This window comes from Megalops cyprinoides, chromosome 1 (genome assembly GCF_013368585.1).
Source record: "Megalops cyprinoides isolate fMegCyp1 chromosome 1, fMegCyp1.pri, whole genome shotgun sequence".
NCBI lineage: Eukaryota > Metazoa > Chordata > Actinopteri > Elopiformes > Megalopidae > Megalops > Megalops cyprinoides.
In genome coordinates this window covers 1,902,501-1,930,429 of record NC_050583.1, presented here as the reverse complement: position 1 = coordinate 1,930,429, position 27,929 = coordinate 1,902,501, and the positions used below count along the sequence as shown (strand labels likewise).

At 49.8% G+C, this 27,929-nt stretch overlaps 4 protein-coding genes across 4 annotated transcripts in view; 3 read left to right on the top strand and 1 right to left on the bottom strand.

Moving 5' to 3' along the window:
• Nucleotides 1-228: 228 nt before the first annotated feature.
• Nucleotides 229-3,863, bottom strand: si:dkey-21c1.1 (protein FAM104A-like). The gene is made up of 3 exons (XM_036534489.1): nt 2,788-3,863; nt 1,775-1,889; nt 229-664 (listed from the first exon to the last, which is right to left on the bottom strand). The coding sequence occupies exons 1-3, from the start codon at nt 2,802-2,804 to the stop codon at nt 443-445; spliced, it is 354 nt and encodes a 117-aa protein (XP_036390382.1). The 5' UTR covers nt 2,805-3,863; the 3' UTR covers nt 229-442.
• A 515-nt stretch (nt 3,864-4,378) lies between these two features.
• Nucleotides 4,379-6,711, top strand: LOC118781202. Its single transcript, XM_036534134.1, has 3 exons — nt 4,379-4,667; nt 5,182-6,589; nt 6,672-6,711. Exons 1-3 carry the CDS (start codon nt 4,658-4,660, stop codon nt 6,709-6,711), a joined length of 1,458 nt encoding a protein of 485 aa, XP_036390027.1. The 5' UTR covers nt 4,379-4,657.
• LOC118793014 (ATP synthase subunit f, mitochondrial-like) lies at nt 6,580-10,708 on the top strand. Its single transcript, XM_036550945.1, has 4 exons — nt 6,580-6,867; nt 8,736-8,846; nt 10,279-10,395; nt 10,599-10,708. The coding sequence occupies exons 1-4, from the start codon at nt 6,720-6,722 to the stop codon at nt 10,625-10,627; spliced, it is 405 nt and encodes a 134-aa protein (XP_036406838.1). The 5' UTR covers nt 6,580-6,719; the 3' UTR covers nt 10,628-10,708.
• A 3,204-nt stretch (nt 10,709-13,912) lies between these two features.
• The window catches only part of LOC118779987 (protein HID1-like), a 21,298-nt gene continuing 7,281 nt past the window's right edge, over nt 13,913-27,929 (top strand). Inside the window, exons 1-9 of the mRNA XM_036532372.1 lie at nt 13,913-14,142; nt 15,575-15,724; nt 17,113-17,283; nt 20,971-21,087; nt 25,880-25,986; nt 26,589-26,699; nt 27,028-27,259; nt 27,362-27,418; nt 27,770-27,910. Of these exons, the coding sequence (XP_036388265.1) occupies nt 14,077-14,142; nt 15,575-15,724; nt 17,113-17,283; nt 20,971-21,087; nt 25,880-25,986; nt 26,589-26,699; nt 27,028-27,259; nt 27,362-27,418; nt 27,770-27,910 (1,152 nt within the window). The 5' untranslated portion in view covers nt 13,913-14,076. The remainder of the gene's footprint in view (nt 14,143-15,574; nt 15,725-17,112; nt 17,284-20,970; nt 21,088-25,879; nt 25,987-26,588; nt 26,700-27,027; nt 27,260-27,361; nt 27,419-27,769; nt 27,911-27,929) is intronic.

Sequence of the window (27,929 nt, the reverse complement as noted above, 5' to 3'; positions counted from 1 at the left end):
TCACTCTTTCTACCTATTTTCATCAATGAACAGCATTCACTCAAAGTGGAAAACCAAAGGACAATCAAACCACAATGCTATGCTTGGCTCCCCAAGCAGCAGGTAAACTGACCTGGTCAAAATAATGATAATAATAACAATAAAAATGAAATAATCACAAGAAGTGGGAGCAAAAGGACCAACCATCTCTGAATGTTATTTGTTATTGCGAATGAGGTCCAATCATTGTTTTTTTTTTTTTTTTGAGAATTAGCACCCATGTAGAGATTAATGTGCCACAGAATTACAACCCCACTCATGACAAACATTAACACCGAGAACCAGCCGATAAAGTGCTGCTGGGAGACCGCAGAAGCAGCGGAGCGGTAAACAGGACGTCATGGCCCCGGGGGTGGGGGTCACGTGGCCCCAGGGGTGGGGGTCACGTGGCCCCAGGGGGCCATCATGTGGCCCGTGGCTGGCCCCGCGTCAGCAGGCTACTGAAGTGCGCCTCCCGCAGGATGCGGTTGATGTGGTGGTAGGACCCCAGGCCGACGGGCACCCGCTCCTCGGAAAGGGGGGCGGAGTTTGCCGGACTGCCGGGGCTCGGGCTGGACTGCCTCCTGCTGCTGCCCCCTGCTGTCTGCTCTGGGCTACTGATCCCACTACTGTCACTGCTGGATGACTGGAGGGAGAGAGAGAGAGAGGGAGAGGGAGAGAGAGAGAGGGAGGGAGGGAGAGAGAGAGAGGGAGAGAGAGAGAGAGAGGGAGAAAGAGAGAGAGAGAGACAGAGAGAGAAAGAGAGAGGGAGAGAGGGAGAGAGAGAGAGAGAGAGGGGGAGAGAGAGAGAGGGGGGGAGAGAGTGAGAGAGAGAGAGGGAGAAAGAGAGAGAGGGAGAAAGAGGGAGGGAGAGAGAGGGGGAGAGAAGGAACAGATACTGTGGAACCTTTTCACCTGTAAAGTAATTTAATGCTAAACGCCATTAGCCTGTTGTGCTGCCAAACCCTAAATTGCAGATTTGACCTTTAATATGCTTCAATCACTCACACAAACCAGACACCTGCCTGTGACCTCAGTGTGTCCCGACTGTGACACTGTGATGCTGGTAACTTCAGGAGTCCGACACTGTCAGACACACTGCGTCTGCTTTCAGGAGTCCGACACACTGCGTCTGCTTTCAGGAGTCTGACACTCTCAGACACACTGTCTGCTCTCACTTGTATGTTCATCCTGTCTGAACCTGGGTCCTTCCAGCTTTAGAAGAACAGAGATGCAGCGCATTACAGTTCCTGGAGACCTCCACATTGTCGCAGCTGTCGGCCTTGGAACCTTCCCGCTACACACCTGTCCACCACAGTCTGCCATGGTGTTTGATGTACTCTGCAATGGTGTAAATACCCCCGATGCTCACAGCCCAGGCCTCAGACCGACCACAATCTGCTCCAGCAACAGGACTCTGATACAGGTAATCCGTTGGAAAACCGCAGCTATTGTATTGAGTTATCAAAGGGAGAGTGCTGGAGCAGCCTCTGGGCTTCCTGTCTCTTTGCTAACCAGAGTCACACAGACATTAATGGCCACTGGGCTTATCACCAGCAGGTCACAGGTCAAATTCTCGCAGGAAGTCCCACACCTCTCTGAACACCGCCCTCTACCTGCATCGCACAACTCAAAATCCCAGAGGCACCGTGTTAGACTCACCTGTTGGAGCAGGGACCAACGCCCCCTCGCAGTTCGGCTGTCACTCTGACATGCTCAGTGACAGCTGAAACAAACATGAAGATGGCACTCTCACCTCTGAGTCCCACACATCGCCGGCCGGTTCCGGAAGCAGGGCCTGGCCGCCCCCCGACCTCTTGGCCAGAGGCGGAAGCTGTCCCTCCTCACTGCCACAGCTGCGCCGGCGCTTCCTGTGGGAGAGAGGGCGGGGCATGGTCATGTGACACCACAGCCTCCCTCTGTCTCTCTGACCCCTTTCACAGGCAGGCAGCAGGTTTTTTTCCCCTCCCGCAGGTATATGAGCAACTCAGCGGTGCAAGGAGGCCGGCTACCATGACTACGTGAAAACCTCACTGAGTCATTCTACAGGGGACGCTATTTTTACATGCTCAGCGCATCGCCCTGTCTGTCTGCTCACACACACACACACACACACACACACACAGCAACCCCCCCCCCCCCCCCCCCGGCTCTTTTTGCCCATTGATGGCTGCATCCGAAAGAAGCCGTGCGGAATGCTCATATTCGTGCTGCTGCGACAGTAACGTCATATCGCATGTTACGGTACTGACGCGCCACGGGGTGGATCAAAAATCAGGTGTAGTTTCATTACTACAGCGATGAATTCCCCAAAACTGACCATCGGAAACGTTTAAACAAAAGGCTAGGGTGTGATCTCATGCGCTATTCTGACCGGGATAGCGTTACTTCACCTTAGCTAATAAACCAGCCGGACTGTTGCGATCAGCAACAGCTCCAGTGAACTGGCATGACTGGTGTTACATGAGGTTACAAAAAAGCACAAGAAATTGCATTTCTGTAAAATACCTTCAGTGACATCGAGGGTATACACTCCACGGTCATGACATGACAGCATTATGAAAAAAAAGAGGAAAACGGTTCTAGCTAGCAGCTAGCTAACTACAATACTACACAACCACTCTAAAATAACTAACGTTAAACTAACCCGACAGCAGCTGATCGTTAATTTTAGCTACTGATAGTTAGCCGTTTAGTGTGAGAATAAAACGAAACACACACACACTCACTCACACAAACACACACATGAAAAAATAAACGTAACGATACCTGTTTTCTGTTAACATCTGAAGAGCTCGCTAGCTAGATCGCAAGCTATCCAGCCAGCCGTTAAAGCGCCCGATTGGAGCAGCTCTCGCTTCGCTTTTGGGAAACTGTCCGGTTCCGCAGCTAGCAGACAGGGTCTGCTTTCACTCTGTCATTTCCAAAAGTCCTATTCCACAAGCAAACACCCAACTAAACGTCGCTGTAGTGTCCACAGTGCAAATAAACGGAACGGTTTAGCAGATCATCCCATAAAGTTAAAACTCTTAATTTTATATTTTGCGATAGTAGCTAGAACCTAGCTGGCTAAATCAATGTGCTTTTTACAAAGCGTCGCGGCCGATCTCGATACAACCAGCTAGTTAGCGTTTTAAGCAGACAACTCAAGTCTTTCAAAACTGGCTATTAAAATGACGGGCGTTATCTCGCTAACTTAACTATTCTGACTAAACATCAGATGGCCCTTCAGCCTTGTCGCCAGGTAATCCTGAGGGCAGTACGTATGTTCTTCAGTTCTTTCACATATCAAAACAAAAGCGATCAGTTGTCATCTAAACTTTCTCAAAACAAGCTGAGAACTGCAACCGCAAGGCAGGAACTGAAACGAGATGGTTAGCCAGATAACCCTTACGAACAGGTGCCAATGCCGGCTAATGGCTGCTTAACGTTAGCTAGCAAGACGGCTAACTGCGATCTCATCCCAAACGTTTACGACTAAAACATCCTAACTATATTATTCTGTAATATTAAATCTAGCAAACAAACTAGTGGCACAACAAACAGGGATTGGCACGTCGCTGGTTGGTTTTGCTACAGGACTCTGGCTCAGGGTCAGCTAACGTTATGACAGCTAATTTTTCCTCTTCTCAGTTCGATCTCACGTAACGTTATCAGTAACAGCTAACAGCATAATTTACTGACGCTGACAGATCTAATCGGCTGTCTTCATTTGTGCTTTTTATTGCAGTTAGGCGGTGGATGCGTAGCTGAGGGGGTTTGCGCCGGTCTCCACACCCCAGTGCGCCCCGTGTCTCTCCTACTCCCAGCTGCTGCTGTTTACACGACGTTGCGCATGCGCGATGGAAACGGCGACTCTAGTACAGGCGCGACAAAGACACCTAATTCTGCTTTATTAAGCTTGCTACTTGACGCCCCGCATGCGCAATAGAAACGGCAGCTCTGTTACAGGCGCTACAAAGACACCTAAATCTCCTTTATCGTGGTACATGAGGCTGCGCATGTGTAATAGAAATGGCAACACCGTCACAAGCTGTTACAGGCGCGACAAAGCCACCTAAACCTTTCTTATTATATTACACATGATTATGTTATATTAATGTCAGTGAGGTCAGTGAGTGACAGATATGAGCCGGGAGACACTTTGACGCTAGTAAAATTAAATGTTGCCGATTAGTAATATATCACATTATTACCTGTTGACATTTGTGTTGGGCTCAGTCAGGCGTCTGTTGACGCTACCTAGCGCAGTTTTGCGTGAGGTTACTTTCTTTAAAAATGTTTTACATTGTTTGCCTGCACATGGGGTGCATCGTGCAGCTGTCTGCTGGCGGTCTTTATGACCCCACGCACGTCCAGCCTTCAGATGCATCGACAGTCTGTCAGAATAGGTGGTCTGAAAATGTTGCATGCAGTCAACTCGCTCGAAGCAAACGCAATGCAGATTTAGGTAGTTCGCTCAACTAGCCGTAACCTTTGCAACTAATGTCATATGGAAAGTAGCGAGCGATTTTGCCCTCGGGTTGCGTAACATGCCGTGAATGAACTTGGAGACGCGACAAAACTTAATCAACATTTACGTTATTTATATTTGCATATTTTCTTTTGATTGGGTAGTGTACAGGAGAAGTAGTTACGTATGAGTCCAGGTAGGTAAAACATTTACAGTTTCTGTTTCTACAGCAGATTCACGTGTTGCAGTTGTGTCCCAGGGAAAATTACGGCGCATATCAGTGCGGGATATAATTTGCTCGTTACTTGCAAGCTGGCGATATTGCCTTTAGAACGGTTCTGCCCTCGTTTTTAAAACTATTGCCATTATTAATGTGTACATTTTAATAATTGAAATCATTTTGTTCCATGAAACAGCTGAAAGTAAGGAAACACGGTTGTATCAAATTAAGAGTTAACACTTTTATTTGAAACTGTTTAATAAATTGTTGAAAACAAATGACAAGTATTGTCTGGGACAGTTTTCCAGATATAGTGAAAAACTAATGCATTCTATTGCTCTTATGTGGATAGTTTTTATTCAGTAATGCCTTTCTCTTTCCAGTTAATTATTTAGTTTAAATGGAGCAAAATATGGCGTGGAACATAACTTAAAGCTTGAAAGTGTGACTTCCTTCAGTTCACAGTGATGTTCTCTTTCTGTTTGATAAGCAGATGAGCGATCAGAGCGGGCTCAGACGGAGGTGTGTCCATTTTGCGGCCGGCCTTTTAAGAGGCTCAAATCCCACATTGCTCATTGCAAAATGGCACCTGTTTCCAAGGATACGCACACCTCCAAAACCTCCAAGCTGCCTGACATCACTCCCCGAGAGCAGAGTGCTACTGTGAAAAAGAAGGAGAAGAAGAAAAAGGTGATGGCAAAGCAGTCTGCACAGTCTGATGCAAATCTAGCTGATATCCAGTCAGGTCCAGCCCTTAAAACCAAAAACACAGACCCCAAAGAGAAGACTGTGGCAGTGAAGGTAAGCCAAAACAAAAAAACTTCAAAGACACTGGACTCCCATGCTGTCAGTGCCATGAAAGCCAAGATACACAAAAACATGGGACCAGAAATGGTGCAGCCCAAGAGGGAACAGGAACCAGGAGGCAAGCAGCAGCAGCTTGTCAGAGGGACAGTGTTGGTGTCATCCAAATCAGGGAGAAAGAGCCCTGTCTCTGCTTTTCCATCGATGGAAGACCACAGTGTGGTCACAGTGGCTGAAGAAGGGCCAGTCCCTGCTGCCAGTAGAACGGCGCTCCCAGGAAGCAAATGGTCACCTACCAAAGGACCCCTTAGCTGGAACCGTCCCAAAGACAAGGTGAAACAGAGCTCGGTGCAGTCTGTCCCGTCTCCGACAGGTGGCGCTGTGGCCCAGGCTTCACTGGGAGGCTCAAGGACAGCCCAAGTCAAAGCAGAGGAGAGACCAGAGGGATCCTTACAGAACCGGCCCTGTACCAAAGTCAATTTCTGGGATGACTACAGCAGCTGGGCTAGTGTGAAAACCCCAGGGGAAGATCGCCAGCGGCCCCAAAGGTCAGAAAAGGGCTACAGTGTGGAGCATCCCTGGACCAAGACCAGCGTCTGGGACCACATTAAAGAGGGATGGTCCTGCCGGAGCCCTGGTCTTCTCCTCACCGCAGACCGCAGTGAAGGAGGGCTTAAGGGTAGCTTTGCACTTGCTCCTCAGAATGCAAACCCTCAAGACCAAGTGCCAGTGGAATCAGGGTATCATTTGGCTGCGGGGGTCAGTAGTGAGCGTTTGACAGAGAGTCAGACTCTCCATGGGTTTCTGCAGCTCCCACCACAGGCTAATGCCCACACCTCTCAAGATTCACACATGGAGTCAAGCAGAACCCTGGAAACCCCATGTGAAAAGCAGCAACAGTCTGCAAGATCAGAGGAGGGCTGCAGTGTGGGGCGTCTCTGGACCAAGACCAGCGTCTGGGACCACATTAAAGAGGGATGGTCCTGCCGGAGCCCTGGTCTTCTCCTCACCGCAGACCGCAGTGAAGGAGGGCTTAAGGGTAGCTTTGCACTTGCTCCTCAGAATGCAAACCCTCAAGTGCCAGTGGAATCAGGGTATCATTTGGCTGCGGGGGTCAGGAGTGAGCGTTTGACAGAGACCCTGGCTCTCCGGGGGCTCCTGCAACTCCCACCACAGGCTCATACCCAGGCCTCCGGGGACTCAGATGTGGAGTTAAGCAGAACGATGCAACGTGCCAGGGGTCTGGAGGGGACGATGGAGCTGGCTGCGGGCTATCGGGGAATAGGCCTCTCCATGTTTCCCCAGCACCTCTCCACTGAGCACGTGCAGACAAAGGCCCCACCCATCCAGCCCCCAGCAACAGGAAGCCAAGGTACAGAGCATGAAGTCGTGTGTGTGGCATCAGAGGCACTCAGTAATATTATTACCTCACCCCCTTTTTCCAGAGGTTGTGTAGAACAGCAGAAAGCCATGGCTGTTTGTCAGCGACTGAGGTCTCGCACAGTTTGAAGGCAGCTTCCCCTGCCTCTGTTCTGATGCTGCTGGACCTTTCTGAGTCGTTTGGTGCAACCGATCACCAGATCCTTCTCTCCCCCCGGGCAGGGTTGTCAGTCGCTTCAGTGCTCTGCTTCCTACGTTGTGCTGTCTCTGCTCCTCATAGTATCTCCACAGGGGTTGCCTCCCTTTCTGTTCTCCCTTTGCACTAAAGCACCTGTTATTTTGAACTCACCTTCTCGCCTAACATACTAACATCTCTAACCCTCACCTTATTCTGTTGCACTTTATCTTATAGCACTTATCGGTTCACCTTTCTGTCTGCATTGTCTTGCTTTATCCCTTACAGCTCCCTTAGCACTTCACGCCTATTACAAGGCCTCCTTTCATACTGTAGCTTGAATGTATTCCTCGTGTTGTAAGTGGCTTTGGATGAAAGCGTCTGCTAAATGAGTAAATGTAATGTAAATGTAAATGTATTTCTCCCTGTGGATTGCAGCTCAGTTCCTCTGTTTTACGCTCATTTCTTGTTATTGGGTGCCCTGTGCCTGTGCTTCTGATGTACCTGTGAAATACATTTGAATCGTTTTGCCGTGATGATCTTTTATATATTTTATGATTCAACATGTGATTCGTTTATGTTGTATGAATGAATATGTTGAATGTAGTATGATGTGACAGAGTGCTCTCACTACGGTTGAGTATGCGCTCTGACTGCTATACCAACGAGCCCGGCTCTTTGGTGTTGCGGTCAAGCTGCAGGATTGGTAGCCCATAGACCCGGGTTCGAGGTCGGGTGGGGTGACTGCTCTCACCCTTCGCTACATATGAACGGCATAAGACAAACCTGTGTTGAGGCCAGATGGCTGATGGTATTGGAGCTTCTCTCAGTATCTGTGGTGTGAAGCGACAAGTACATGCCCTGGACATGACATTGTTCACCATTAGGGCTAATACCCACAATCCACCTCTTTGAAAACTGGGCCCTTTTTTAACGTGGGAGGGGTAGGGATGGTGTGTGACATGGCTTCAGCGCAGACTAACAGCTGACATTCCAAGCACGTTAAGACCGTAAATGTGGCGAGACCCAACCCAGAGCAGGCTCGTGACAAAGAGAAGTCGTGAGGGTGATGTAGTCCTGTACTGTAATTCCACAGGGGTGAAGTTCAGTGCAGGTCTCAAACCTACAGGTTGTCACAGCTTATTACCAGTGAAGCCCCCTGGTCGGTATCAGTGTCTCTGGACACAGGGGTGGAGGGAGTGAGATGGAGGATGGAGGATTCTAGCTGAGGTCAGCACCCCCCCTCCCCCCTCCCTGATATGGGCTTGGCCCTTGGCCCTTGGCCCTGCTGCTGGAACATTCTCTGAGCTGGGCAAGTCAGGGTGATGTGGTCAGTGACAGTGCCTGTAGTTCACACCTCTAACAGTTCTGGTCTTCAGTGGTATCCTCGTCCTGAGTTAATTATTTCCTTCTTGTAAAATCAGAGACTATGGCCTTCAGGGTCCCAATAAAGTGAGGTTTTTACAATATTTTTATCAAGCACTGACTTGTATAAACCGCTCAAAATATGTTTCACTCCATAGTAGAGCACTGTGATGAGCACTGTGAATTTCCAGTGGTGGGTACAGTGTGATAGGTGCTAACAGACTGTGTGCACGTGCATCTTTGTGTGTTTGTGTGTGTGTGTGTATGTGTGTGTGTGTGTGTGTGTGTGTGTGCGTGCGCGTGTGTGTGTGTGTGCGCAGGTCCTCTGACAGAGCAGAAGCTGATGGACATGAGGCTGTCAGAGCTGCCCGTCTGGCTGACCTCTCGCCGTCTCGTGACCCCCAGGGAGGCGGTGGCCGCAGTGCAGAGAGGTGAGTGCCCTGCACCTGGACAGAGAACATTCCTGCACGTTCACAGGTGCCCTGCACCTGGATAGAGAACACTCCCGTACACTCACAGGTGCCCTGCACCTGGACAGAGAACACAGAGAACACTCACGCACACTCACAGGTGAGCTGCACCTGGCCAGAGAACACTCACACACACTCACAGGTGCCCTGCACCTGGACAGAGAACACTCCCACACACTCACAGGTGAGCTGCACCTGGCCAGAGAACACTCACACACACTCACAGGTGAGCTGCACCTGGCCAGAGAACACTCCCACACACTCACAGGTGAGCTACACCTGGCCAGAGAACACTCACACTCACAGGTGAGCTGCACCTGGCCAGAGAACACTCACACTCACAGGTGAGCTGCATCTGGCCAGAGAACACTCACGCACACTCACAGGTGAGCTGCACCTGGCCAGAGAACACTCCCACACACTCACAGGTGAGCTACACCTGGCCAGAGAACACTCACACTCACAGGTGAGCTGCACCTGGCCAGAGAACACTCACACTCACAGGTGAGCTGCATCTGGCCAGAGAACACTCACGCACACTCACAGGTGAGCTGCACCTGGCCAGAGAACACTCACACTCACAGGTGAGCTGCACCTGGCCAGAGAACACTCCCACACACTCACAGGTGAGCTGCACCTGGCCAGAGAACACACACACTCACAGGTGAGCTGCACCTGGCCAGAGAACACTCACACACACTCACAGGTGAGCTGGGTGCACCTGGCCAGAGAACACTCACACACACTCACAGGTGAGCTGCACCTGGCCAGAGAACACACACACTCACAGGTGAGCTGCACCTGGCCAGAGAACACTTCCGCACACTCACAGGTGAGCTGCACCTGGCCAACCTCAGATTTCCTGGGGTTAGGTAATTGAGAATTACCATTGCAGTGTGACATTTATATTATTACTTTATCTTTCATCTGAAGTGCAGTCACAATGGTATTATACAATTGTGCAATAAACACTTTTACACTACATTACATTATTGACATTTAGCAGATGCTCTTATCCAGAGCGACTTACATCAATTACATGTTTTTACAATGTTATCCATTTATACAGCTGCATATTGACTGAGGGCAATTGTGGGTTTAGTACCTTGCCCAAGGGTACAGCAGTAGTGCCCCCCTGGGGACTCGAACTGGCAACCTTTCGGTTTTCGAGTCCTGCTCCGCAGCCACTGTGCAACACTGCCGCTTTAGAAACCACCAGTATAGCTGGAAGTGCTAAGTTGTTGTCGTTCATTGATCATTGTGGGCCTGTTTACAGGTGGTGCTTCACCTGGCCTGCAGAGCTGTGGTAGAGGAAGCCCCTCACAGGAAGTGTAGTTGTGTCTGTCACTGGAGTGGTTTGGCATACTTCTGTCTCCTGCTGCTTCTCTGCTAGGGTGGCTGAGGTACTACAGGAAATACATCGACGTTCGGAAAGGCGGCATTGGCGGGATAGGCATGCTGTTGGCCGGATACTGCATCCTGAGCTACGCCTGGAATTACCCCCACATCAGTGAGTCTGGCTGACCCATGACCCATGACCCATGACCCCAGCATATTGTGCTTTTCCCCCTTTTCTTTGCAGCTGTAGTAATATGCATAACCATGCTGGTGATGATTGCGGTGATTAGCTTGCTGTGTCGGCGTTGTTGATGTTTGATGTAACATCCTTGTGTAACATCCTTGTGTAACATCCTGTCTCTCTGTCATCGTTAGAACAGGACCGCTGGAGGAAGTACCATTAGAAACAGATGGAGCTGGGTCCCCTCCTCACCCCGCTTCATGTCACCAAGGGATGAAGTTTGCAACACTCTTGGGGTCACCTCAGTTGCTGTGGTTATAAAAGATGATTCCAGGTGGATAAATACATAAGGTCCTGGATGGTGGAGGTGAACTGTAGCTCGTTGTCAAGACAACATGGACGGTGACAGGCGTGTGGGGGGCTGGGGATTCCCTCTGCAGGCTGATGAGGAAGCGGCTGGCCCTTCGTCTGTGAAGACTCTCTGAATACTGGAGCACCCAGTGAGTGCCCCCCCCCCCCCCCCCCCACTTTGACACCAGCTGCTTTTTACAAACAGCTAATGAATTTAACTGAATGAGAAACGCTGAACGTATGGGCTTTGAGTATTTATTACAAGTGCAAGTTATGAGGACTCACATATTGTATTTAAGATCAGTATTGAGCGTTGTGTTGTTGACTGAGATTATAGTCAGAGGATCTGAATGAGGAATGTTCTGTAGTGTTGCATATCAGGCTCTGCCCTATATCCCGAGGGCTGGTAACCAGCTCTCAGGCTAATGCTCCCAGAACAGGCTGCCGGTGTGGCATGGTGGTTGTGGCTAGGAGCTGTACCATCCTGCGGCCCGGGGATGCAGGTTCCAATCCCAGGCAGTGCCGCGCTGGAGGTCCATTCAGCAAGGCCTCTGTAAACACCAGGTGTTGGTTTGTCTCCAGCTGCCTCTGATGACTTTGACTGAAGTGAATCATTGATTGATTGCTGATCTGGGTTTGACATGATGTGACAGTCCATTAATGGAGGAATGTGTTGTTGGAGGTGTGTTTTAGTTCAAAACAACATTAATGGTACTTACTTTATTTATTTTTCTTAATTAAGCACTAATTTGATTTCCAGTTAAACTCTCTAAGGTGTAAATTATTTGACTATTTAATATTAAAGTTAAAAAATTCCAATTAGAAATAATCTTACTTGCCTGAGCAGCACAAATGCTCAAAATGAGCTTCCTGCAGCTTTTTCAAACCCACCAGCTACACAACGCAGTTAATTCTCAGTGATGGCACACATTCCAGCTTGGTATTCAGTTAATGTCTCAAGATAAACCCAACAAACTGACAGTGTAAACGTGGGTGTTGGTAACTCTGCCCCGAGTAAATGAACTTCTGCTTTTGCCCCAGTAAAACCAAGTTCAGAGGATTTCTAACTGGCATTAACAACCTGCCAAAGGAACATTCACATACTATGGGTCGATATTAAGTTAACGGCGAGAGACAAACCTGAACAACTAAGAAGGTAACCTGTGTGTGTCTCCAGGACATGGGTTGGTAACATTCCCCTGGGCAAATGAACTTATGTCGCAGTGAAACCATAGAGAGTGTGCTGCAGAGACTTTACACACTGCATAGCTCTTAGAAGGTGTAGGTGCACAGCCCCCTGTTTTAACCCACAGCTGACCCCCACACGAAAACACAGAGCTGTGGTCTGTAGAGGTGTGTACCCAATGATGCTCACTACAGCACCTCACCAGCCTGCCATGGAAGCTGTCGCACGGAGGAGGGTCAGACCACATGATGTCACCTTGTGATGCCCAAAAATGAAGGAACCGCTTTTATATCTACAATAAAAAAATGAAGTGTATTCATAATATAAAGCAATTACAAAGTGTTGTGTCAGTTTATTTAGTAGGTCAACACGTGTAACATCGTGTAACCGAGGATACCCGTACCGCCTCGGAGAAACAGCGCGTAGATGCGGGTGTTCGTAGTAACTGCGCTCGTGAGCGCTCAGGTTTGTGTGCATCACATGAGACCTGACATGGTTTGATTGTAAGTTATATTTTTCCCCTACCTGCTTCATTGTGTTAAGATGACATGAGTCACACTCTGCCAGCTCACACTACCCCCCAGTTTCAGTTTATTTTCCTCCCCTGTCCAATAATGCAGTTAGCGAGTCCTTTGCTTAATAACCCCAGGTCTTCCTGCTGGTTTCCACGTCTGAGCGTGGCTCTGAGTGTGAGACGCACACAGGCCTCAGAGACGGTGTGGTGGGAGGGCCTGCTGTCCTGATGCAGGGTAGTGCTACAGGGTGTCCTCCACACTGCCTGCACAGCGGTGGCAAATGAACCCTTTCCGCAGTGTGGACTGCGTGGACATTGTGCTCAGGGCACTGGAGCTCCACAGAGGAGCATTGTGGGAAAGCACCCGCTCTGGTAGTGTCCTCCAAATATCTGCGGTGTGTGGCGCATGGTCTCCTCTTGCGCATGTAATGGATGATCTGACGGGACCTTTTCTGCTTAGTTAAGACATACACAAACAACCGTTTGTTCATCTTATGTCACCTTTATTTTGCCAGGCAGGGTCGACTGAGAACCAATTCCCTTTTACAGTGATGACCTGGGGGAGGCAGTTATTTAGTCAATGAAACTTACGAGGGACAGTTAAATCGATGAAAAGTAAAATGGCTTTGAAATTTTCATAGCAAAGCCTTTAATGAAATGAAAGTATTGCTCGTGTCTGTGCATATGTGTGAGTGTTTCATGTGTACACTGAGGGGGTATTCATACATCCCTCTCCTGTGAAATTAAACTGAACAGCTTTGTGGAGCTTGTTGGTTAAGTGTTCGTTCTGCAGTCCAAACCTGTGGATTCTGGCCGTCAGTGTTGCAGAGATGTTCTGGACACCTGAGCTGGGACAGACACAGGTGCTGAGCTCAGGCTACACAGACATGATTGGCAGTCCATCTGTTTGGCCTTTACAGACACAGCGTCACTCAGGAGCTTCTCGGATCACGAGGGATCCACACAAGAGTGAAAACGCACATAGGCTCGACTTACACCAACACATTCATATACATGAGCAATCTTCCTGTCCATGTATTGAATCAGAAGCAGAGATCACTTGAGCAAAATGCACGATTAACCGATGTGCAGATTTTACGTGCATTACGTCTGTCATCCACCGGGGGTCCCTGCCACACCGCTATTTTACTTAAGGCTGAATTGAAGGGAAACATTAAGTAATTCTCTTTATAGACATTCGTCTGTTCTTGTAGATATTAAATACGAACGGTTTACTGTGCTGTGCAGCAACATATTTTAATATTTCAATAATTGTAAATATTACAAACATCAGCATTAGCATACGTAGTTGCCTCGATAATTAGGTTGTTCCCATGCAAGGTGTTACGTTTAAATAAACGCAGTTTTACATGATTGCATATTGATTGCATATTTCAACATTACAACCGTGTGAACGCTCGTTGGGGAGTACGTCTGTGGCATATTCCCTGTGCGCGTCAGTTCGGGAGTGCGCCTGAAACCCGGAAGCGGCGCATCCTGGATCCTGCTCGCCTTTGCGCTCCGGCCGTCGGCTGCGCGCAGGAGGGAGGCGAGCGTGAGAGATTAGCGAGGCTTCGCGGCGGCTTCAGGGTAGCGAAGAGGGGGAGAAAAGCTGAACGAAATGGGCAGCTCCGACTCCAAACTCAACTTCAGGAAAGCCGTGATCCAGCTCACCACCAAAACGCAGGTTGGTTCATTTTTAACTGAAATATGAGCGCTAATATTTCTACGCTGCATTGCCAGCTGATAAATTATTTCCAAGTGATAAAAATAGCAACGGAGAGCGCACCAGATGGTAGCCAACGGAACATTAATGATGGGGTTATGATGCCCGTGCCTGTCTGACAAAGAGAAATAAAAATAAGACATTTGGGTAGACAGTGTTTTTGGAACTTATGTATTGCGTTTTGAAATATAACTCTTAAAAACGCTGTATATAACGTTGTATATTATCCCAACCATGAGTGTCGAATACTAGTTAACATAGGCCCTGCACAATATTATTTGTAGAATAATATTATCAGACTAGAACATATGAGTTGTGTGGGAAATGTTTATAGTTATACACCGACTGACAATTTGGCAGTTATTTATTGATTGTATCTGGAGAGTTTAATTAAACCTGGAGAACAGGTGAAGCCATTTTAAGGTGGACCTCATGATTCTGGAGGAGTTGACGACTGATGTCAAATTGCTTTTTGTTGTTATGATTGGTATAACTGGAATTAAAATTACTACCATACTTTGTACTCGGATGCCCACTTCGATTTTTAAATTATTTTAGTAACGTTGCTCGGCAACCCGAAAGATCACTGCGTGCGCCTGTGATGTACGGATGACGTGTTTGAAATGAATCACCGTGTCCAACTGCTGCCGGTGCTTAAGGTGGGCCGAGAGACACGGGACAGGCGGTGAACTGGGGAGAATATAACCGCCAGAAAGCATAGTTCAATTAAGCACGAAAATACCTTGCGTTCATGATCAGATTCCTCCTTGATCTTCTCCAACCATTTTGTTTTATTATACTTTACTGATAATTCATCGTTGGCAGATGTTTGCTGAGGGAAAAGTCCTGTAAAGTTGAAACATAACAGCAGCATGGCGTACCGAGCAGTTATGTTCTGAATATTAAATGATGTAATTCCATGACGTGTATGTTGAGTGGTGTGAACAAGATGTTTTAAAAGACACACATTTCTCTTCCGCCCCCTGTCTAATCACTTCGGTTTTGTTAGGATCAATGGACAAATCAAATCGACCGCGCAATAAATAATTTAGTCTGTACCACGCTTACATCGTCTAACAAAACGCATACAAATAACTCTGACAGGAGGGTATCATTCGTTATGCCTGTAAGTGTGGATATCTGTTGTGTCTATTTTTGGCCCCGTTGTGGCCCAGCACAGTAAACCGCATGAAGTATACATGAGCTAATAGCGGAGAGCAGCGGGGAGACGCACAGTTACGTAATGACGTGAGCGCGGGGTTTGGGTTTAGTTTAGTTCGGCACGGCTGAATCTGGAGACAGTGTCATTGTGGGTTTATTCTCTGAGACACTCACATTCCCGCTGCCTATGGGAAACGTAATTGAACCCGTCCCGGTCGCCCGTTACCCCCAGCCCGTGGAGGCCACGGACGATGCTTTCTGGGACCAGTTCTGGGCGGACACCGCCACCTCGGTCCAGGACGTGTTTGCCCTGGTGCCGGCCGCCGAGATCCGAGCCGTCAGAGAGGAGTCACCCTCGAACCTCGCCACACTCTGCTACAAGGTACAACAAAGTGTGTGTGTCTGTATATGCATGTGTGCACGTGTGTATATGCATGTGTGTTGATATGTATTTATCTGTGTATGTGTGTGTATGCGTATGTAGTTATGTCACTGCGTGTGTGTGTGTGTGTGTGTGTTTCTTTAGTGTTTGTACTAAAGTGCTTGTGTGCACATACATATATTGGTGTATGTGTGTGTCCGTTGCTATATGTGCACATAAGCGTTTGTAGGGGTGTGTGTGTGTGTGTGTGTGTGTGAGAGAGAGCGAGAGAGAAAGTGGAGAGCAAGGCTAGTCCATGACTGAGTGTAAGCTCTGTCTCCATCAAGACATGAGTTTTTTGTTATTTAAAAGGTCTGATTGAGAATGAGCGTGTGGGAGGAATGAAAGGAGCTTTGCTCTGGTTCAGCTGAGTGCGACAGGAGTGAACAGCTGCCAGAGTGAGGCTGCTGCAGCCTTGAGAAAAGATGCGTATCTGTGCGCCTGGGCTGGATGAATCATCTGCTTTTGGAGAAGTTGTTGAAAGAAAGAACAGGGAGTCTCCGTCTGCCACAGACCCAGACAGGAAAGGCTGGCACCGCCCACTTCCCAGGCTGACCTGAGGCATTCTGGGTAAACGGACAGACACACAGTCTGGGGGTCTGCCGTTCCCCTCGTCACTGCTGGAGGAGAAGCTCAGGGCTGGTCATGTGACCTGGGAGGCTCCTGACTGCTGGTCTGTGTTTTTCCCGCTACATGCTTGTGTGGTTTCCCTCTGGTTTGGCAGTTTATTAGCGGCAGGTCTCTATCTGTAGCCTGTTTCTCTGGGTAACAGTTAGTGCTGAAGGAATGCCAGTTATTGTTTTGTTCCTTTGTGATCTGGGGGTTGACCAAATCGCAGGGTGAAAGGTCATGTGTCTGCAACAGATGGGCTTGTGTGCAGTGATACAATAACCCCCACTTCCCCGCCCCCCGCCAAGCTTCAAGTGGGCCTGAGGTCTTTAATGTGTGGGGTTAAAAGCATCAGCGTATGGCTCTCTGTCTGGCTGGACTTGCGAAGGCTGATTGTCAAGCGTGTGTGTGTGTGTGTGTGTGTGTGTGTGTCTTTAGTGTCGGTAGTAAACGGAGTGTGCTTGTGTGTGCATGCCTACATGCATGTATGTGTGGTTCTGTATTGTTTCTAGTAATGTGTGTGTATATTTAACGTCTTAGTAATATGTGTGGTTCTTTAAGTTGTGTCTGTATAATTTGTGTGTGCATGTTTTTGCATTTCTGCATGCGTGCATATGTGTGTGCATTTCTTTAGTCTCTGCAGTAAAGTTTCTCTCTCTCTCTCTCTTTCTCTCTCCCTCTCTCCCCCTCTCTCTCCCCCTCTCCCTCTCTCTCTCTCTCTCTCTCTCTCTCTCTCTCAGGCGGTGGAGAAGCTGGTTCAGGGTGCGGATTCGGGGTGCCCGTCAGAGAAGGAGAAGCAGATCGTCCTGAACTGCACACGGCTCCTCACTCGCATCCTGCCCTACATCTTCGAGGACCCTGATTGGAGGGGCTTCTTCTGGTCCACGGTGCCGGGTGCTGGGCGGGCTGGGGTAAGTGCGCAGGTCAGGGCTGTACCAACAGGAAAACTGTCCAAAGAAAGGTGCTCCGCTGGGTCCCGCCCAGGTCTGAAGCAGAGTCCTGTTTCAGAGTCCCTGATCCTGGAACATCCTGCAGTTTAGGGCTGACTCCTCTCCCTGCAGGAAGGGGCTGCTTACACTGAGTGTGTCCCAGAAACACGCTCCCCTGCCTCTGCTACACAGCAGCAGAGAGGGGGTGTAGCGTGGAAGCGTGACGTTATGTAACGCCCTTGCTCCCAGCCCCCCCACCCCCCGAGACAGCATCCTCAGTCTCTTTCCCGCATCCTCAGTCTCTTTCTCGCATCCTCAGTATCTTTCCCACATCCTCAGTCTCTTTCCCGCATCCTCAGTCTCTTTCCCACATCCTCAGTCTCTTTCCTACATCCTCAGTCTCTTTCCTGCTTCCCATGTCTCCGCTCATGTTGAACTCAGTCAGGCAGCCAGGCTCTAAAGGGCAGGGAATGGACCAATCGGAGCGTGCAGAGCGGAGTGCAGCGGAGCGTCCGGAGGTTGCCGCTGCAGCGTGCTGTCTCCCGCGCTCCGGAGCTGTGGCCGCCGCTCCTGTGTGCTGCTGTCCCTTACTGCAGCGCTCCTAATTAGTGTGGGCGTCATTCAGCTGCTCACTGGCTGCCCATGCGACGTTCGACATCATATAGCAGGCATCTGCTGTTCGCCCGTTGCAGAAAGATGGAGATGTTAGAATTCTAAGTGTCAGAGAGATGTAAGCAAAAATTTTCTTCTGTTCATTTGTACCCTTTAAACAAGGTATACAGTTAATTAGTAATTGAAGTTAATTTTCAAGTGAATTAAAATTGAGTCGTTGTTCACTTAACTGTTCCGTTTACCCATTAATTAGGCTTCGCTGAGGCAGCAGCTCCAAATATTGAGCCAGAGAACCTGGATCCCCGGATCCCTTCTTCCTGGCACAAACAACATCTTTTTTAGTCCAAAAAAAAACCAGATTAACAGTAGAACTGTGGAGGGATGTGAAGCGCAGGTCGATATTCATGTCAGTGATTGGCAGGAGCCTGACAGTGAAGTGAAGGCAGTTCCCTCCTTACCTGAGCGGGTGTGTCACACAGGTGTCACTGTGACTCGGCGTTGATCCGCAGTCTGCTGGATTACCGCCGCGTCACAGCCGCCGGGTGTCCCCCACATCGGACGCAATCTGTGAGAGTTTCAGCTCCATCAGGAAACCGGAGTGAAGAGGCAGCCTGCAGTTATGTAATCTAATCAGCGAGTCTCAGCTGGTGTTATGGATTTCCCCGAATTCCAAATTCACTCTTGCTTAGCGTGGCGAGGAAGTGACCGAGTCTAGAGGAAAGCCATGAATCTTTCATCAACGCCTGCCATTAAGTTTCCAGCAAAGCAAAAATCTGGGGAGTAGGTGTATTTGTACATACATTCTTAACAATTTATCAAGAAAAACATGTTTCAGTCACTAAAATGTGCCGCTGCGCCTTCATAATGGACAAAAACAAAACAATAAACAAAAAAAACCCAGGTTTTTTCGCTAATGTGAATAGTTTGGATTAATCTGTAGTGAGGGGCGTGTCCTCTGAAAGACCGCAGTTGCCTCCTGCAGAATGAGCTGTTAGCACCTGTTAGCAATGATTGCTAGCAATGACAGTCAATACGGGGGGGGGGGGGGCACAGTACTGGTGGGGGGAATGACACTGCCCATGTGGATGGACTGGCCTGGATTTGGGTACATTAATCTTCATGATAGATTAATAACTGAAGGACTCTGATGAAACCTGGATAAGGTGCTGTTATTTCACAGCAGAGGTCTCTGCGAGTCTAGATGTTCACGTCCTTCCTGTTGCACATCCTGGAACGCTGCCGTCCTTTTGATCTCCCATCAAACCGAATCTCCCAGAATGCATCTCTCTGCAGCTCCCCTCACCCCTTTCATTCTGCTGATTTAGCACAGGTGGGAGCCTGAAGTGTTGCTCAACACACGGAGGCGCCGAACTCACTGTTGCCTCGAGCTGATTGGAGAAACATCTGGCCAATGAGGGCTGCCTCTGTGGGCTTGCTTATGCGCTGCGCAGTCAGTCGTATCCGAGGCAACCTGCATAGCTGGGTTTTATTATTTACATTGCTGGAAGGTGTTTGCTGATGCAGTTTAGGGTAGGAGCCTTATGCCAGGGTCAAACGGCTCTGCCACGCCCTCAAACTTGCAACCTCCCGGTTATAAGGCGTGTTCCCCTCCCGCTGTAGTGAGCTGTATGAAGGGTGCTCTCTGTTTGGCAGGAGACCAGCGGCATGCTTTGGGAGCACCACGCTGTGTTTTGTTGAAAGTTGTAAACCAAGCACTGTTTGTTTCTGGTCAGAATCAGCCTGATGTGGGTCTGTATCTCAGCCAGAGTCAGTGAGCCCTCCGCTGTTGTGCTAATGTGTGTGTTTTTTTGTGAAATGATTAGCATTTTTATCGCTGAATGGAAATTGTGTGCTCTTCTGACGCTCGTAAAGGCAAGCACAGCGGCCCTTTGTTCCCGAGGTAGCGTTTGAGATTTTCGGCCCCTCCGTGTGACGTCACAGAGAGTTTAAATTAGGCGCACGCTGTAAGTGCCCCCTTGTGTGGGCACAATAGGGCCGTCTGTGTGCGTTTCTGGCCTTTGGCCCCTGTGCTGTGTCCGTCAGGGCCAGATGCTGGCCCCGCCCGCGTTCTCGGCTGCTCAGTGGAGAGATATTTGAGAGGAGTCACGTCTCCCCCGCGGAGCATGGCGCTGCTGTCTGAGGCCCTGTGTGTGGGTGTCGGCAGAGCTGACGCTGAAGCCGCCGCTGGGGTTCGAGGCCCGTGAGGCAGGCGCCCTCAGTCACGATATTGGTTGCTCACTTGCAGGGATCCACTTAAAGCAGGTGCTGTGTGGCTCAACTAATTATTATATTGCCTGGATGCATCGGTCGTAGTTATTGGTATCCGCTGCCAGCCCATCCAGATGATGTACAGATCAGCAGGTCCTGCTGTAACGTGAGCTGAGGGTGCTGGGGGGGCCGCGGTGTGCTCACAGAAGGGGTCGTTTCCCCATCGATGCCCGGACTGCAGGGTCTCCTGTTACCCCTCTCCCCCCTCGGCTCTCTGAGCTCTGAACACTGCGGATATTGTGTGTGTCTCAGCCTGGCGGCGGAGTACAGGAGTATTGAATCTCCTTTAATTAAAGTGAGAGGCTGTCTGAATGCTGGACAGAGAGGGAGAGAGGGGGAGAGAGAGAGGGAGAAAGAGAGGGGGGGGGGGGAGAGGGAGAAAGAGAGGGAGAGAAGGAGAGGGAGAAAGAGGGAGAGAGAGAGAGGGAGAAAGAGAGGGAGAAAGAGAGGGGGGAGAGACTGACTCTGTGGACTGGAGCAGGCCTGACACTGCAATGCATCGTGGGTCTGTAGGGGTGTCGTCAGAAGCTGATTTACTTTGTACTGACAAATTTATTTTTGGTCATAGAAGGGAGAATTCAAGGCATTCAAATTGCCTTGAATATCATTTATTTATTTAATTTTGTTTGTTGTTGTGTTTGGTGGTAAGACTGAAGGCTGACCTGCTCTCTGAGAGTCCCTGAGCCTGAGTCAGGTTTTATTTCTGCTCCTTGGTTTGCATTGGGTGTGTGAGTGTGTGTGAGTATGTGTGTGGTATGGATCCCTCACAGAATGGTCTGTCCCCTGCAGGTAGATGACAGTGATGATGATGGCTCCCGCCCCCTGGCCGAGTCCCTCCTCCTGGCCGTCGCTGACCTGCTCTTCTGCCCTGACTTCACTGTGCAGAGTCACAAGAGGGGCGGTCCCGTGAGTACCCCAAAACCTCACCGTTAAAAAGCACAAGAGGGGCGGTCCCGTGAGTACCCCAACACCTCACCGGTCCCACACAAGAGGGGAAGTCCACTAAGAACCTTAATCATGCAGTCGCGTTTCAGCGGGGTCCAGGAGGTTACCTCGTTGCTCAGGTGACACGTGGCCTATCTGCAGGTGAAACACAGCTCTCCCTCTGTTCCACAGGAGCTGTTACAGGTTATCAGCACGCTGAGTCTCCCTGCAGTTAAACCGTGAGATTAACCCTTTGAACGCCGTTTGCTCACAGCCAGTCTGTGGTATTTGGCTATGGGAAGCTGTGTCTGCGCTTAGGAAGCGTAGCTGAATGAGTTGGATGAGTTGTGTGGCTGGCTGTGTTGCAGCCTGTAGGCTGAGACTGATGAGCTGGTGAAATAATCTGTAATTTGGCTCACGGAAGTGTGAGTGGTGGCTGTATGTAGGGGCTGTTTTAGAAAATGATTTTCCCCACGTATAAAATCAAGCTAACACAAGATAAAAAATTTGAACATAAATTCATTCCATGAATGAAGGAAAATTACCCCACCTGTTTGTGACTGTTTATCTGTGTGTGTGTCTGTGACATAACATGTACGTGTGTGTGTATGTTTGTTTTTATTTTACATGTGTGATCTGTGTTTTTGTGTGCATGTGCGTGTATGTGTGCATGTGTGTGTGTATGTGTGTATATGTGCAAGTGTGTGTGTATATGTGTGTGGATGTGTATGTGTGAGTGTGTATATGTGGAAGTTTGTGTATGTGTGCGTGCTTGTATATGTGGAAGTGTGTGTGTGTGTGTGTGTGAGGGTGTGTGAGTGTGTCAGTGTGTGAGTGAGTGTGTGTGCGTTTGTGTGTATATGTGGAAGTGTGTGCGTGTGTGTGCGTGTGTGTGCGTGCGTGTGTGTGCGTGTGTGTGCGCGTGTGTGCGCGTGTGTGTATGTGTGGAAGTGTGTATGTGTGTGTTTGTGTATATGTGGAAGTGTGTGTGCGTGTGTGTGCGTGTGTATATGTGGAAGTGTGTGTGTGTGCATGTGTGTATGTGCGTGCGTGCGTGAGTGTGAGTGTGAGGGTGTGTGAGGGTGTTTGAGGATGTGTGAGTGTGTGTGTGTTTGTGTGTATATGTCTGTATGTGTGAGTGTGTGTGGATGTGTGTATATGCGTGCGAGTGTGTGCGTGCGTGAGTGTGAGAGTGTGAGAGTGTGCGTGTGTGTGTGTATATGTGTATATGTGTGAGTGTGTGTGTATGTGAGCGTGTGTGTGTGAGTGTGTGAGTGTGTGTGTGTTTGTGTGTATATGTCTGTATGTGTGAGTGTTTGTTTGTGTGTGTTTGTGTGTGTGAGTGTGTGTGTGTGTGTGTGTGTGTGTAAGTGTGTGAGTGTGTGTGTGTGTATGTGTGTGTGTGCTTGTGTGTATATGTGTGTGTGTGTGTTTGTGTGTGTGTGTGTGTGTATGTGAGCGTGTGTGTGTGAGTGTGTGAGTGTGTGTGTGTGTGTTTGTGTGTATATGTCTGTATGTGTGAGTGTGTGTGTGTGTGTGTGTGTGTGTGTGTGTGTGTGTGTGTCCTGCTGAATAGGATGTGCTGTAGGTTCTGTTGGTTAATGAGTAATGTGGATCTCGTGGGCGGGGCTGTGTTTGTGAACAGGGCTGAGAACGACCGCTAATGCAATGAGCAAACAGAGCCAGTGCCACCCCCCCCCCCCCCCCCCAAAAAACAACACTCACAGCCACTGAGGCGAATATCACCTGTGCCTGAGAGTGTGAGGGTGACAGAGTGTGCCCGGCAGGAGGCTTGACCCCAGCACCCACAGGTCACGACCTCTCACCTCCTCTCCACCCGCCGGAGGCTGAACCCAGATCAGCCATCACCCTGCAGCGCATGTTTCTGTTCCTAACGGTCATGAAGGCTGTGCAGGCTCTGCCTCAGGGCCCCTCTGTGGGTAATAATCTGTTTGCTGTACGGTTGGGATTGTGAGCGCTGCAGCCGGTTGGTTGGTGAGTAACAGCTGGAACACTGTGTAACAGTACCACAGAACCGCCAGTCTCTGATGGGCAGGCCAGACACTGGGCTTCCCCTCATTGTTTTTAACAGCAGCTTGGTTTCATTTTAAAAACATAAATGATGCAGGGATCACAGACACAAATCGCACAAAGTAATGTGGGAAAAAACACACTCACACACACACAGCCCACAGCCCTGCGGCTCCTGTCTCCTGTCAATAGCCAGGTCTGTCTTTAGCACCATGGTCTCTCTTCGGCACCGCAAGTCTCTCCGGTTGGTCTTCAGTAGCACAGTGATTTTTGTTGTGTCCCCTCCCTCTCTGGTTGTGTGCTCTCTCTCTCTGGTTGTAAGGGCTCTGTAGCTGTGCGGCCTCCCTCTCTGGTTGTGCGCTCCCTCTTTGGCTGCCTTCTCACTCTTGAGTTGGGCAGCAGCTTTGTCTCTGAGGCCTGCAGATGTATCGGGAGGGATGTGGGTCTGAGGAGTCTGGGTCAGATGGAGGCGTGTGAATATGATAATCATAAGTGCTCCACAGAAACAGCTCTTCACTCAGAGAGCAGCATCATAACCCCGGCCTCCTCACACGTACAGGTTATCTGACTTGGCTAAGCTGCGCCTCGCACTGATAATAACGTGTGGTAAAAGGTTTACCCTTGATGAGGGGGGTGGCTGCAGGCATGCTTGGGTCCCGGGCAGATGGCCCTTTCTTGGGGTAGGAGAGTGCAACACTCTGGTCCCAGGAGGACAGGTCTCTGACATCACCCTCCTCTCCAAACGGCTCTCTTGCGCCATGTGACACAGGCTGGCTGGGAACCATGCCCACTGGCTGCATGAGTCAGAGCCTGTAAGCGGCAAAGCTGGGCATCACTCTAGCTCTCTACTGTGACGGATAGAAGAGGAGAGGAGAAGAGAGGGAAGGAGAGGAGAAGAGGAGGGGGTGGAAGAGGAGGAGAGGAGGAGGGGGTGGAAGAGGAGGAAGCATTGGGGTGAGAGGAAAGGAGAAGAGAGGGAAGGAGAGGAGAGGGAAGAATGGGAAACCCCCAGTGTGCTAATGACGTTAATAATACGCAGTCATCAGACTGCAGCGTGGGAAGGAGCAGGGTTCATACCCCAAGGGCTGCCAGTTTGATTCCCAGTTGGGGCACTGCTGTTGTACCTTTCAGCCAGGTTGTTAGCCTGAATAGCCTCATAAATATCCAGCTCTAGGAACACATAATGATATAGAGATTGTAAGATGTGCAAATCCCCTCCCGATGAGAGCGTCTGCTGGGCTCTAATGTAATGTACGCACTGCGCACTTTCCTGTTATGTTTAGGCAGTGTGACATCGCTGGACTGACACCCTGTTACCCACTCAGAGCTGTGTTAGCTGCTTCTCTGAGAAACACCCTGTTACCCACTCAGAGCTGTGTTAGCTGCTTCTCTGAGAAACACCCTGTTACCCACTCAGAGAGCTGTGATGGCTGCTTCTCTGAGAAACACCCTGTTACCCACTCAGGAGCTGTGATGGCTGCTTCTCTGAGAAACACCCTGTTACCCACTCAGAGCTGTGATGGCTGCTTCTCTGAGAAACACCCTGTTACCCACTCAGAGCTGTGGTGGCTGCTTCTCTGAGAAACACCCTGTTACCCACTCAGAGCTGTGATGGCTGCTTCTCTGAGAAACACCCTGTTACCCACTCAGAGCTGTGTTAGCTGCTTCAAACACCCTGTTACCCACTCAGAGCTGTGTTAGCTGCTTCTCTGAGAAACAACCCTGTTACCCACTCAGAGCTGTGTTAGCTGCTTCTCTGAGAAACACCCTGTTACCCACTCAGAGCTGTGTTGGCTGCTTCTCTGAGAAACACCCTGTTACCCACTCAGAGCTGTGTTAGCTGCTTCTCTGAGAAACACCCTGTTACCCACTCAGAGCTGTGTTAGCTGCTTCTCTGAGAACACCCTGTTACCCACTCAGAGCTGTGATGGCTGCTTCTCTGAGAAACACCCTGTTACCCACTCAGAGCTGTGTTAGCTGCTTCTCTGAGAAACACCCTGTTACCCACTCAGAGCTGTGGTGGCTGCTTCTCTGAGAAACACCCTGTTACCCACTCAGAGCTGTGATGGCTGCTTCTCTGAGAAACACCCTGTTACCCACTCAGAGCTGTGTTGGCTGCTTCTCTGAGAAACACCCTGTTACCCACTCAGAGCTGTGATGGCTGCTTCTCTGAGAAACACCCTGTTACCCACTCAGAGCTGTGTTGGCTGCTTCTCTGAGAAACACCCTGTTACCCACTCAGAGCTGTGTTAGCTGCTTCTCTGAGAAACACCCTGTTACCCACTCAGAGCTGTGGTGGCTGCTTCTCTGAGAAACACCCTGTTACCCACTCAGAGCTGTGATGGCTGCTTCTCTGAGAAACACTACAGTCTGTGCAGTTAATTAGTCAGTCAAACAAACCGTAATCATTCTACTCGAAATGTGTCTCCTGATGGTTGCTGGAACATTCCCTGTGCAGGAGATGTAAAGAAACCGAGAGCGGTTGCATGCTTTGAGGGCTTTGATGGCAGTAGAACCTGGAACGCGTGCTCGGCCGTTTTGGGCACTTATTCACTGTCTGCAGTTCTGTGACTGTTACTGTAAATTGAATACCTTGTCTCTGCTGCTGTCATTGTCAAGGCTACAGCTTAATACAGCTTGAACAGTGATGACAGTGATTCCTTTTAGTACACATCAGCACACATGATTCTCCCAGTGGCTGCTGGGATTGCTGGGGCTGATGGTCACATGGTCTCTCCGACAGGACACGGCCGAGGACATCCAGTCCATCGACAGCTGTGAATACATCTGGGAGGCGGGGGTGGGGTTCGCGCAATCTCCGCCCCTAAACTACATCCACGACCTCAACAGGTGAGCGCGCCGGATCGGGGGGTGCTGACAGGCCGGTGTTGTGGTAAAGGGTCTGGCTTGCATCTAGAGGGTTTCAGGTTTAATTCCCACGCTGTTGCTCTCTGCATTTCACCTAAAGCCACCCAGCTGTGTGTGTGTACTCTGTGAAATGTGAGCTGTGGGAGGTGCCATGGTTAGTAACTAATGAAGTAAAAAACAATAATGTAGCCCTGAAGTGTGGGGTATCCTCTCCTCTCTCCTCTCTCTGCACTCGATTGTCTTTTTTGTTTTAAATGAAGGATACTTAAAAGTCTAATTTTCATCTCTTTTCTCTCCTCTCTCTCTCCCTCTCCCTCTCCCCCTCTCTCTCTCTCTCTCTCTCTCTCTCTCTCTCTCTCTCTCTCTCTCTCTCTCTCTCTCTCTCCTCGCCCTCTCTCTCTCTGTCTCCCTCTCCTCCCCTCCCCCTCTCTCTCCCTCTCCCTCTCCCTCTCCCTCTCCCTCTCCCTCTCCCTCTCCCTCCCTCTCTCTCTCTCTCTCTCTCTCTCACTCTCCCTCTCCCTCTCCCTCTCCCTCTCCCTCTCCCTCTCCCTCTCTCTCTCTCTCTCTCTCTCTGTGTGTTTCAGGACAGAGCTGTTGAAGCTGCTGCTGACCTGTTTTTCGGAGGCCATGTACCTGCCCCCTGCCTCTGACAGCAGCAGCCCCTGGGTCTCCTTCTTCTGCTCCACGGAAAACAGGTGAGGCGGGTGCAGAGCAGCTGTGTGTGACGGAGAGAGGAAACCATTGCACACACCAGTGCTCCTGCTTTTTAATCATCACGGTCTGACTTTCTATGCCTCACAGATTCTTGCATATTCCTGAACTCAAACCAAAACTCTTGTAGATTTTCATAAGGTTGAATCTTCAAACCCACACCCTATAGGTTTATTTTCATGTCTTGTCCTCAAACCCACATCATCATGGTTTTTCACTCTGTCCGGTCCTCAAACCCACACCCTCCTGGTTTTTCTCTTTGTCCAGTCCTTAAACCCACACCCTCCTGGTTTTTGGCTGTGTCTCTTACAGGCACGCCCTGCCGCTCTTCACCTCCCTGCTGAACGTGGTGTGCGCGTACGACCCCGTAGGCTACGGCATCCCGTACAACCACCTGCTCTTCTCCGATTACCGGGAGCAGCTGGTGGAGCACGCTGTCCAGATCCTCATTGTCACCCTGGAGCATGAGGGCGGGGCCTCCGCCTCCGCCTCCGGCCACACCCCGGACCCCTCTGCCTCCCCCTCCGCCATGGACGACCAGGAGGTGGGTGTTACCACGGCAATGGACCGGTGGTTCAGAAACGGTCAGAATCCCACGTCTCAGGTGTTTCTGTATTCTCACCGTGTGTGTGTGTTTCTCCGGCAGTCTGTGGGCCCAGATAACCTCTTCGTGAATTACCTCTCCAGGATCCACAGGGAAGAGGTGAATTTCTCCTTTCTTTCTGTCTTTTTCTTTAACCCACAGTGACATAGCTGTTTAGGGTCAGTTACAGTCATGAAGAACTGAAAAACACACCCATATCACACGCCTAAGAGGTGTGATCGCTCAGTTAGAATGGCCCTGGCCTGTGTATTAATTTACTGTGTGAAGCTTGGTCTGTTCTCACCTCCACCCTCATCTGTCTTTTACTGTTTTTTTTGCCACCCCCCCGACCCACACCCCCCTCTCCCACCCCGTCCCCCTCCGACACATATGCTTTCTCTTGCTCTCCCTCCCTCTCTCTTTCCTTCTTATCTGTCTGACTTTTCTCTCTTTCTCTCTTTCTTTCCCCAGGACTTCTGCTTCATCCTGAAGGGTCTGGCCCGCCTGCTGACCAACCCTCTGACCCAGACCTACCTGCCCAACTCCACCAAGAAGATCCAGTTCCACCAGGAGCTGCTGGTGCTCTTCTGGAAGCTGTGTGACTTCAACAAGGTGAGTGTCCCATACCTGT